This window comes from Bos javanicus, chromosome 13 (assembly GCF_032452875.1).
Source record: "Bos javanicus breed banteng chromosome 13, ARS-OSU_banteng_1.0, whole genome shotgun sequence".
Classification (NCBI taxonomy): domain Eukaryota; kingdom Metazoa; phylum Chordata; class Mammalia; order Artiodactyla; family Bovidae; genus Bos; species Bos javanicus.
The window spans coordinates 30,425,721-30,438,323 of record NC_083880.1 but is presented as its reverse complement, the minus strand read 5'-3'; the positions used below and the strand labels follow the sequence as shown (position 1 = coordinate 30,438,323).

General features: G+C 37.9%; 1 protein-coding gene across 4 annotated transcripts in view; it reads left to right on the top strand.

Annotated features, from left to right (window-relative positions):
* Positions 1-12,603, top strand: part of MINDY3 (MINDY lysine 48 deubiquitinase 3) — a 79,681-nt gene that overhangs the window by 33,333 nt on the left and 33,745 nt on the right. For all 4 annotated transcript variants that reach the window (XM_061436126.1, XM_061436127.1, XM_061436129.1 and 1 more), the window contains 2 exons: positions 5,071-5,141; positions 10,270-10,350. In XM_061436126.1, coding sequence (XP_061292110.1) covers positions 5,071-5,141; positions 10,270-10,350 — 152 coding nt within the window. The remainder of the gene's footprint in view (positions 1-5,070; positions 5,142-10,269; positions 10,351-12,603) is intronic.

Below are 12,603 nucleotides of genomic sequence, written 5' to 3'. Positions count from 1 at the left end.
GTACCATTTTTCTGGATTCCACATATATGCATTTACTATTTGATGTTTTTCTTCTTCTGACTGACTTCACTCTGTATGACAGTCTTTGGTTCCATCCACGTCTCTGCAAATGGTACAGTTTCATTCATTTCTATGGCTGAGTAATACTCCATTGTGTGTAGATTGTTTACTTACTCAGTGACCTTACATAGTTTCACCCCAGCTTATATTTTCAGCCTTCACGAACTTATCGACGCTTGCACAGAATCATGCTACTTACTTTCATTTCTTTGTGCATGCTGCTCCTTGTGCCTGAAGACTTCTATCCCTCCCGTCTCTGCTCGGCCAATCCTTCAGCTGCCACTGCTTGTGCTGTCCCCAGGAGTCCCCTGAGACCCACAGCTGCTGGTCATCTGTCTGGTCTCTGAGCATTTTGCCTTCATCATACTTATCACATTCTACATTGTCACCTACTGTTGAGTTTTTTTTTTTTGGCGGAGGTGGGGAATTTGACTTTTTTTAAATTGTAGTAAGAACATTTAACATGAGATCTACCCTTGCAACGAATTTTTAGAGTATGGTATTATTTATAGGTATGAGATTGTACAGCAAATCTTATTTGTCTTATGTAACTGAAACTCTCCTCTCTGTAGAATAGCCTCTCCCCATTTCCTCCTCTACCTCCTATCAGCACCATTCTACTTTCCGCTTCTGAGTTTGTTTTAGATACCTCATCTCAGTAGAATCATGCGATGTTTCTCCTTCTGTGACTGGCGAACGTCAGTTAGCCTAAGGTCCTCAAGGTTCATGTATGTGCACATACGATAAGATTTCCTTCTTTTGTAAGTCTGAACGGTAATCCTTTGTATGGATGTTGCACGCTTTCTTCATTCATTCGTTGCTAGACATTTAGGTTGTCTGTTTCTCAGCTGTTGTGAACAGTGCGGCAATGAACATGGGAATGTGGTATCTCTTTGAGATCCTCATTTCACTCTTTTCAATTAAATACACAGAGGTGGAACTGATGGATCATGCTCTGCTCAGTCGCTTCAGTCGTGTCCAACTCTGTGTGACCCCATAGACGGCAGCCCACCAGGCTCCCCCATTCCTGGGATTCTCCAGGCAAGAACACTGGAGTGGGTTGCCATTTCCTTCTCCAGTGCATGAAAGTGAAAAGTGAAAGTGAAGTCGCTCAGTCATGTCCAACTCTTAGCGACCCCATGGGCTGCAGCCCACCAGACTCCTCCATCCATGGGATTTTCCAGGCAAGAGTACTGGAGTGGGGTGCCATTGCGGATCATACAGTGGTTCTATTTTTAATTTTGGGGGGGAACCTGCATCCTGTTTTTCATGTTAGATTCCCACCAACAGTGAACAAGGATTCTACACATCCTCCCCAGCACTTACTACTTATCTTTTCTGATTTTGAGAATGGTTATCCTAACATTGTGGTTTTGATTTCCTCCTCTCTGATGATTGGGGGTATTGATATTCAGCATCTTTTCATATACTGTTGGCCATTTGTATGTTTTCTTTAGAGAAATGTCTAAGTCTTTAGCCCAGATTTTTTTGTTTAGCAATTTATTTGGTTTGGGGAGTTACTTTTTTTGTTTTTTTTTAACGGTGAGTTTTAGGAATTCCTTGTATGTTTTAGGTGTTAACCCCTCATTAGATACATAGTTTACAGAGAGTTTCTTCTTTGTCTTCGTAGTCCTGGTGATGCCTTTGTATTCCCACACTGTGCTTAACATTGTTCTTTTCAATACTGGCCCTCAGGGTGTTTGTTAAATAAATATAGTGCAAGTATGTGCTTTCCAAGTCAGTATCAAGTTTGAAAGGCCTAAGAAGGACTTCTTTAGACACCCTGACAGTAGTGCGAAGTGATAGCAGGGAGCAGAGAAGGGTATGGAGAAGCAAACTCGTGAATATATGAAACTACAATTTGATACAGTCTGACTGACTGAACACAAAGGTGGATAGACACTTAATCATGGTTAGTTTTAATTGCTAGGCTAAAAACAAGAGAAAGTTCTGAAATATAATGACAGAATTATTAGAATTTTCTGCAAACTTAAACAGATTTCTTGGAGACTTAGTGAGAAAAGTGTAGTTAGTGTAACTAAATTCTGTAAATTTTAATATGAGAATAGTATGTCTTCACTGTAATTATAACTTTGTACAATAATATTATTAATGATGCACTTTAGCTATCAAAATAAGATAAAAATTTTAAGTACATAGGAATGATACATTTTACCATTTACAATATTACCATTCAAACAACATGGCTAAACATGTGATTACTGACTGCATCTGAATAATTCATTATTCAAGAGTTTTGAAAGCTGATTTGGTGTATTTAGTAGCATGATATTATAAATATAGTATTCCAGACATCTGTAAGGAAATAGATGATGTAGTAATCAAGTCATAACACTAGGTGGTGGTAACTGATTTTAGAAATTAAAACGTGAAATAGTTTCTTAACATGTATTATTTGAACTTGAGAATATTTAGTGCTCCTTAATTTTCAGAATGAAGAGGAAGAAAAAATTTGAAAGGCTATGGGGTACCATCTCTTCCTATCTGGGTTGCTAACCCTCACTTTCTCTTTTTGGTCTGAATGCTATGCCAACGATTTTCAGATTTCTTGGTCTCATGACCTTTACGTTATTAAACATTATTGAGAATCCAAAAAAGCTTTTGCATATTTGGTTTATAAGAAAATAATAATCACTGTTTTGGGGGTTGTTAAAAATTAAGACAGAGAAATAAGTCTAAAAGCAACTTAGACATCCCTGAGAATTCTAAGCAAAACTTGGAAACTGTAGCTGTGTCTCCTCTGAGCCCGTAAGAAGCTAGTGAAAAATACAAACTGTGTGTATACATGCCTTCTATTAATTTTGAATTTACAAAAATTAAAGCTTAAACAACCGATTCTTGGTATACACATCTAGATGTTGTGCTTAAGGATACATAGTCAAATATTTACAACAAAGCAAATAAGTTGATATTATTACATTAATTGATAAAAACATGATATCCTACAGGAAAATGGACGATACATAACCAAATAGTAAAAAGGGTGTAGAGTTAAATATACGTTGTGTTTATAGTGGACATAATTTTTTACTAGAAAAAAGATTCTTTTTAGAAATATGTATGGTCCCAAATTACTGTTACCCAAGTTACTATTATCCTGATACTTAATGTACTTTAGCTGAAAGCTGTAGTGTATGAAAAGAATTTATTACCATTATAGTTACATTTCTGATGTGGAATAGTCTGTCTTTTCATTTTCTGTGCTTTTTCTGCTCTTTCTTATCCATTTCCATGATCATGCTGATGATTCCCTAAAGCTTTGTATCCAGTTCTGACCTCTTTTTCCATGTTCCTGAACCTTACTTCTAGTAATGTACCCATCTCTCTCTAGAAGTCCTCAAGGTCACTGAATTCTAGTCTAAAACCAAACTCACGCTCTCTCTTCATACCACTTTAGAACCTAATTCTTTATTCTCTCTCTCAGTCAGTCACCATTTATCAGGTTCCCCAGGCTAGAAACCTTTAAGGAAGCTTTGACAAATTTTTTACCCCTTGAATACATTGATTTTTCATACTTCTTTGCCATTTCTTCTCTTTAAATTATCTTCTTATCCTCTTCTTGGCCTGGAAAATTCCTACATATGCTTCAGGATTCAACTCAGATGTTAACACTTGCATGCACCTGCATCTGGTCCCATCACTTCATGGCAAATAGATGGGGAAACAGTGGAAACAGTGTCAGACTTTATTTTTGGGGGCTCCAAAATCACTGCAGATGGTGATTGCAGCCATGAAATTAAAAGACGCTTACTCCTTGAAAGAAAAGTTATGAGCACCCTAGATAGCATATTGAAAAGCAGAGACATTACTTTGCCAGCAAAGGTCCGTCTGGTAAAGGCTATGGCTTTTCCAGTGGTTATGTACGGATGTGAGAGTTGGACTGTGAAGAAAGCTGAGCGCCGAAGAATTGATGCTTTTGAACTGTGGTGTTGGAGAAGACCCTTGAGAGTCCCTTGGACTGCAAGGAGATCCAACCAGTCCGTTCTGAAGGAAATCAGCCCTGGGATTTCTTTGGAGGGAACGATGCTAAAGCTGAAACTCCAGTACTTTGGCCACCTCATGCAAAGAGATGACTCATTGGAAAAGTCTCTGATGCTGGGAGGGATTGGGGGCAGGAGGAGAAGGGGACGACAGAGGATGAGATGGCTGGATGGCATCACTGACTCTATGGACGTGAGTCTGAGTGAACTCTGGGAGTTGGTGATGGACAGGGAGGCCTGGTGTGCTGCGATTCATGGGGTCGCAAAGAGTCGGACACAACTGAGCGACTGAACTGACTCACTGACACTAACACAGTAAACAGATGCTCTTAACACCACTGTAAGATGTGTGTGTTCATCTAAACAAAGAGCACAAGTTTTCTCATCTGTCTCCTTTGATAAGCTCTTAGCCTTTGTAAGGGTTTCCCTCGTAGCTCAGTGGGTAAAGAGTCTGCCTGCAATGCAGGAGACCTGGGTTCGATCCCTGGGTTAGAAGATTCCCTGGAGAAGGGAATGGCTACCCACTCCAGTATTCTTGCCTGGAGAATCCCATGGACAGAGGAGCCTAGTGGACTACATACAGCCCATGGGGTCGCAAAGAGTCAGACACAACTGAGCGACTAACACTAGCCTTTGTAAAGCAGGTACTGTGTTCTGTTCTTCATTATTTCCGCAGTCTTAAGCTGCTGCTTGTGTTTATTTAGAGGAGAAAGGGATGGTATCAAATGTCTATCAAAAGTTAACATTGAATATAAAGTTTTATAAATGCATTTAATGTACATACAAAGGCTCTATTACCTAATCTATTGGTATTTTATAATGAATAGGACTATCACGATGGCTTGATGTGAACTCTTAACAGTAAATATATGCTAGACTTTTAAGGTACAATTTTGGGTAAAAGTAAAAGTTTTGGTGTAGAACATATATATGTATGTGTACATATGTATTTATATTGAACTGCTTTTCAGATCTGTATGCTAATGCATTGCTGACTTTTTTGTTGCAGAACTTCTTGGTATACATGAACAAGCTGCTGTAGGATTCTTAACACTCATGGAAGCTTTAAGATACTGTAAAGTAAGTTGATTTTTAAGGTCCTTTGAATGGTTTTTATTCACTTGTCCACTGTTACAGAGAGCATTTTTCTCCTATGACAGCATATTTTAGTTTACTGCTGATAGTGTATACTCTCAATTCCTTTTTCATCACCCTTTCTGAACTGACAGGCTTATCAAGGATAGAGTTAAGCTGGCCGATCATGCTGAGTTTCCTATTTTTTTAGGCTCATTCCTTTTGAGGGTCAGAGGCAGAACCCACTTTGAAATAATTTATGAAAACAGATATCCATTATTGAATATAAATAAAGCTTTTGATAAACTGAGGGGAGAGAATGTCCTATTTGATCTTCCATACTAACAATATGTTTCACTGAAACAACTGGTAATATTTTGTCAGGCATAGTAAAACAATTAGCTAAATGCCTGAAATTCTAACTTTTGTCTATTTCATCTGAAAAATGATTTCACACTAAAAGAAGAAAGACCCAAGCATTTCACAGCATTAAACTCTTAACACATGTGCTAGGATTAGAAGCTACCATGAAGTTCTCACTTTTTGATACATATCTCATCACTTTTCCTGCATAATCTGAAATTACTATGGATATTCCAAATAGTTTTAAATGGAGTTTAAATCATTAATGATTTGCATTTAATAAGATGTTCTGATTTTGGAAAAAGAAGTAGATCTCCTATTCTTTTCCAGTTTAGAATGGTGGTTCCATAGCAGTGGTTCTAGTGGTGGTGATTATTTTTAGTAACAGTAACAGTCCTTTCCTGCCTGCCTGCCTGCCTTCCTCGTCTTCCTCATCCTCCATCCCCTCCCTTCCTCTCCTTCCTCTATTTCCTTTCTTTTTTACTAGACAACATTCGCCTTTCATGACAACACTTGCACAGGGATGATATGGACATGATGATCAAATGACTTCATCCTGCCTTTATTCATTAATAGTAATTGTCCTGTCAAACAGTAGTAACTCTTACATTTTTAGTGACTTCAGTTACACAAGCTAAAGCTATCCTGAGGCAGTCTAGCAACCAGGGAATAAAGCTGTGTCTCCTCCCCAACACATCCACAACCAACCATTCATATTCCCAAAAGTGTGACTGTGTATGCACATAAAAAAATGACGACTAGATAGAGATAATGGGTGTTAATTAGCTTGATTGTGGTGATCTTTTTACAGTATATACATGTATTAAAACATCAAGTTGTCCACCTTAAATATGTTGTTTTTGTATGTCAAAGATACTTCAATGAAGCTGTTTTCTAAAAAGTGCACGGTGTGTGTTTTGCAGGAGGATAAAGAGTGAAGGTGATATGTTTTGAAATCTTCACCCTGTGGCCTTAAGGCCCTGATGGTCTGGATTCTCTGTCCTCCAGCCACACTGTCTCTTGTCAGTTCTTCATACGTGCCAAGCCCTTACCTTCCCTGGGTTGGAAAGATCCCCTGGAGAAGGAAATGGCAACCCATTCCAGTTTTCTTGCCAGGAAATCCCATGGACAGAGGGACCTAGGTGGGCTGCAGTCCACGGGATTGCAGAGAATCAGTCATGACTTAGCGACTAAACAACAAGCCCTTACCTGATGAATCTTTATACTTCTTTCATTTCTGCCTGGAATACTCCAGCTGAATGGATCACTCCTCTCTCCTTCAAGCCCTAACTCAGATGGTACCTTAAGGGCCTTTTCCTGGACCATTTCCCACTGACTCTTTTCACATTTTTTTGTAGGAATAATCACTTTGTAATGACCTTTTTTTGTTGGCTTAGTTATCTTTTTTTTTTTTTTAATCTTGAATTTTTCTATTGCCCTTAGTGGAATATTAACTCTATGAAAGCAGTCACATTGTCTTTCTGGGTACATATTAGATGCTCAGTAAACATTTGTTGAATGAATGAGCAGACAGTTTCACCACAATGGTGAGCTCTTCTAAATATGCGCATTTGCTTTTCTTTAACAGTTAGGTAGAACAGAGGAATGTTTGTTTTCTGCCTAAGATCATAGTGGGAAGTCATTAGCTGCTGTATAGTCTCCTGTTACCCCAGTATTACTGCCTTAGTACTGCCCTAGTATTACCAGTCTAGTGTTCTAGCAGTATTGGTGGTGTTTTCTAGGGTTTAAAGATATTTCTTATGGTAGGATACAGCACACAGATGCTCAGATAGATGAAAGGCAGAACACTTCTGTTACTTACAGCTGTAAACAAGAGAAAGCTCCAAGACAGGGCCAGGGAGAGAAGGAGACCTGTAGACAAGGCACTGGTAGACTGCAGGCCTGAGAGCAGCTTCCTTATGGGAACTGGTGTGGAGTTGGCTGGGGGGCCGTGCAACCCATGCCTGGCCCCACTGTGGGCTGGCTGGTTTGAATAGATTCAGTGGGCTCTGGGGCTTGGGAGTCATCCCTTGTCTGGTACCGGGCTCCAAGGCGATTAGGGCCATGCATGGTGGCCTGGAGTGTGGGAGACATATCAGGGAGGTTTGGACTTCATCAGCTGCCTTTTTTAAAGGAAGCTGACCAGCCCCTAGTGAGGACCTCGAAACTAAGTGAAGATAAGCATTTAAAAGAGAAGAAAAATAAAACTCTTACACTGTGGTGCTCATCTGTATATAATTATAGCTGTCCTTCTGAAAAAATATATATACTTGGAATTATATACTTTTTATCAAACATTTAGAGAAACAGCAGTTAGGAAATAATTGTGTTGTTAATGGATTTTGTGAGTCTGAATGTTTTCCTTTTCTTTGATAGTGTAGCAAATTGCCCTTTAGAGTTAAAATGATCAATTTCATATTACTTTTATCATATGCATTCATTAAGACAAAGGAAACAGTCTCTCTCATGGGCTCTCTGGCTCTCTTTCTCTCTCCCTGTCTCCAGCTCCTGTGTGCATGTGTCTGTGAGAGTGTACTGAGATGAAAGGTTGACTCTGAGTGCTTTGGGGTGTGCACTTTAAAAAAAAAATAGATATAGAACTCCGAAGCCATAAAATTCACCATTTTAAAGTATATAATTCAGTGGGTTTTTTTGTGTATTCACAAGCCTCTGCCGTCATGACCACTATCTAATTTCAGTACATTTCCTCACTCCAAGATCCTCTACACGCTTTAGCTGTCATTTCCTCATTCCTTGCCAGCCCCTGGCGCCTTTTTGACGCTGAAGCTTTGCCTCTTCTGGATAGTTCATCTAAATGGAATCGAACAGTATGTGGCCTTTCATGTCTGGCGGCTTCTTTCACTTAGCATAATGTTTCCATTGTTCATTCCTGTGTATTAGTACTTAATTTCTTTTTTATGACCAAATAATATTCTTTTGTATGATTTATCAATTTATATCAATTTTGTTTTTCTCTTTAGTAGTTGATGGACATTTAGATTGTTTCTGATTTTTGACTCTTATGAATAATACTGCTATGAACATTAATATATAATACTAACATAATAATGTATAATACTACTGTGAACATTAGTGTTTTGTGGACATGGTTCTGTTTCTCTTGGGTGTGTACCCAGGAATGAAATTACTTGATCACATGATATCTACATAATTTTTGGAGGAACTGGCAAACTGTTTTCCAAAGGGGGGGTGCACTATTTATGCCCTTTCAATTTATTTATTTTTATTATTACAAAACACTGCATGAGTTCAGCATTCATTTACCCTTTGATGCCACTGTATATAATTTTATCCTCATTTTTTTTTACTTCTACCTTAACACACACACACGCTTACACACTGATACATGCCCACTTTTTCTAGAAGAGGAATTAAACGATGTCTAAACTTTGCATCACAAGAGGTAGCATGATGTAATGGAGAGCTGCCACATTATGTGTCAGAAAACATGAGTTTTAATTCCGACTCTCTGCTAGTTAGCTGTTTGAATTCAGACCAGGCACTGATCCTGTGTATCTTCTGGTTTCCTTATGTAGAATGGACGGACTTGGCCGAAAACCTCTGAAATCCCTCAATTCTGAATCTCTGATAAGCTTTGTCTTCTCCTTTTCCTTTTACTGTTATCTTCTGTATTGTCCTCAGATCACCCTTCCTCCTCTACTGGTTGTTCATTGTGATTAGCACATCCAGCTCATGTCTCCCATCACAGGTCAAAAAATAGTTTTACTCTCCCACTGCCCTCCTAATGGTCACAATAAGGTGGTTGAAAGCAGGACACCATGGCGAGGCTTTTGGCCGCTCAGTGATGAATAGTTGACCCTGACTGACCGCTGCAAGTAGCCACTTGGGATTTCCCAGCTCCAGTGGGGGTTGGGGGGCGGGTGAAGGCCTGTGTGAGAAAAGAAAACTCAGCAAATGTAATTGGTAAGGTTACTTGTTTTTCAGAGTCCTTGTCCATCTAACAGTGTGAGTGACTGATGTGAACATGGTCAGATTTCACAAGTCAGTTTTTCACCTGTTGAATTTTAAGCTTGCTTTTTCTCTGTCACACAAAAATGATACCCTTAAATTTTCGGTGCTGTTGTTTTTATAGGTTAAGTGTGTAACCTTGGAGGCAGGCTATAAGGTATAACTTTTTAATGTATTTTAGAGAGAATTAATATTGTGTAACTTTGAACTTACTTCCTGCCATAAAGAATCAAGTGAAGGATTCTTTACTATTCCTAGATGGAAGTATGTATTTTGCTTTAGAGAGTCTATTTATTATATTGCTCTAAGTTCTTTGAAGACAGGATGTTCTTAAGGCTTTTTCTCTTATTTATTCATGTATCTACTCACTTGTTAATTTATGATTATTTTCCTGATAAAGTAATTATCATCAGATTTATAGTTTTAGAGTTTGAAGTACCAAGCTGAAATTCCTAGAAGTGGCCATTTTATCTAAGATTTTCAGTGAGACATGAGAATGATTCTTAGGGTTACACTAATTTCTTTTTTGCTGTGTTAAATCTGTATTATTGTTATTATTATTCTAGTGGAATGATGCAGTATAAGCTTTGCCCTGACAGTCTTTATAACACTCATTTTTACATTTAACGTTTGACCTTTATGGGTAAGGCATTCTGGCACAATCCCATTATTCCATTTAAATATGAATTAGGCACTTTAGTGATGCTTCAAGCATTTGTTGGTAAATATTTAACAGGCAATATAAAATTTTCATTTACTTATTTTACTACCTTTGTTCTAGGTTGGCTCTTACTTGAAATCTCCAAAATTCCCTATTTGGATTGTTGGCAGTGAAACTCACCTGACCGTATTTTTTGCCAAGGTATGCTTTGCAGGATCTCTTTGTTGTTGTTTTTAAGTTTGACATCAGGCAAACAGGTAATATTACATCCATATTTAGTTTGAATCTTTATACAGAGTTCAGTGGATTGTTTCAAAATCTAAAAAAGCAATACTAAAGGATCATACTGCTTATTCGATTGTCCTGCTCTAGTTTTGGGATCATTTCAGTCAAGTCTGTCATGATTTAGTTATAATTTCTTTATCTTTACCAACTTTACAAGTTTGACTTCTGATTTTTTTCAGAAATCACTGTGTTATGGTGAAAATAATTGAAATTAAATGTTTTGAGTTATTATTTTCTAGAGGATAAAAATCTAATTTACGTGATATAAAATAGTTTTAGTTACAACATCTAGGAAAATATTTTGAAATTTATTAATAGTTCAATGATTTAGAAGTCAGTTGCTCTTTTAGGATGGAATATTTCCACAGTTTTAGTATATATAGTATAACAATATCGAACTAGGTTAAATCCATTTGAATGTGTTTAAAATTTTTGCCCCCAGAAAAGTGTTGCTAAATCCAAGGCTTTATAATCTTTCTCTTCCCACAATTGACTGGTTTAGAGCTTTGAATTCAGAAGCCTTTGTTAGCATCCCAGCCTTGCCACTTCCAACATGGCTCAGCCTCTTCGCCCATGTCTTTAAAATAGGATTTAGAAATAGGATCTTGTTCTTAGGATTGTTGTCAGGCTTAAATATAAAACATTTAGCAGAACCTAGTACATGTTAAATGCCCAGTAAATCTTAGCTGTCATCATCATCATCATCATTGCCTTTCTCATTATTCTGGTATGCCTGCGTAGACGTGCTAGATGTTGGACTAAAGGGAGAAAATAAAGAATTATATTTTTGATGTTTCTTAATCCTGTTGCACTTTGCTGATCACTCTGCGTGCTCTTTCAGCTTGTACTTGTTAGTGTTCTTTATTTGTGTCTGTTGTAAGAAGTATGAATTATATAAATTGTACTAAAGACTAAACTGACAGTGCTAGGTTTAGTGGATCTGTTTCATTATTTATAACTGTATTTTTATTGTGCTGGCAAACATCCAGCAAGTGGTTTTAGTGGCAGATACAGGCTTAACCTTTCCTTACAGGGAAAGCTATAAATACAATTGAAAAGTACAGATCTTACTGATTTGTTGTATTTCATCTGACAGCTTTTGCTGTTCATTTCCCTCCTGAAGTAGAGAGGAAGACGTTAAAAGCAAGTGTAACCTGCAGAAACTAAACACCTAATTCCCTGACTGAAGATTTCATCATTTGACTAATTTTAGTGTCAAGTGTTATAAATTTCCAGAAAAGGAAATCCGTTCCAGTTCACATACAGAAATGTGTTTTCAAGTCAGTTATTATTTTTATCACAGCCCTATTCTTTAGCGTTAGGAAAACTATTAAATTCTATGAAATATAAAAGACAGATAAAATGTGTTTTTTAATTTTAACTTTTTATTTTGTATTGGAGTATATAGTTGATTAACAACGTTGTGATAGTTTCAGGGGCGCAGCAAAGGGACTCAGCCATACATTTACATGTATCCACTCTCCCCAAAACTCCCCTCCCATCCAGGCTGCCACATAGCATTGAGTAGAGTTTCCTATGGACCTACAGAGTTTCCTGTAGGACCAAGGTCCTACAGTAGAACCTTGAAGATAAAACTATTTTAAATCTTAAATTTTATGAGTGATATTTAAGAAATGATTTTGTTGTCAAAATAGCAGAAAAGATTTCATGGGAGATTAATACAAGCAACAGTGTCGGTTGAGCTATGTAACAGTGCAGACATTCTGTTTTCAAGCATTGATATCAGGTATGTCGAGAGTGTCGTGGGAGTACGCACCATTCTGTGAAATACACACTGCCCCCTACCTGTCCTGGTTTGCTTCGTTGTTGCCAATGAAGTTCCCTTTGTCATTCCCAAGATGCACAGTTGTTCCCCTCAAGCCTTTTGTCTCATGGCTCCTGGTCAGTAGTGAGCCTTGTATGGGGCAGGGACTCTCATTGATTTTCTTATCCACAGACCTCAGCCACATGCAGTGAAGAGTTGAATTGGACTCATGAGGTACATATATAGAGAAAAAACAAAGACCCCTGCAACACCAGTTGTATGTAGGCCTCAAAACACACTCAGTGTACACTGTGGAAATCAGTCAAGATTTTTCAACCTTTGTTTGTTTTTGGCTGCGTTGGGTCTTCGTTTCTACACGTTGCTTTTTCTGGTTGGGATGAGTT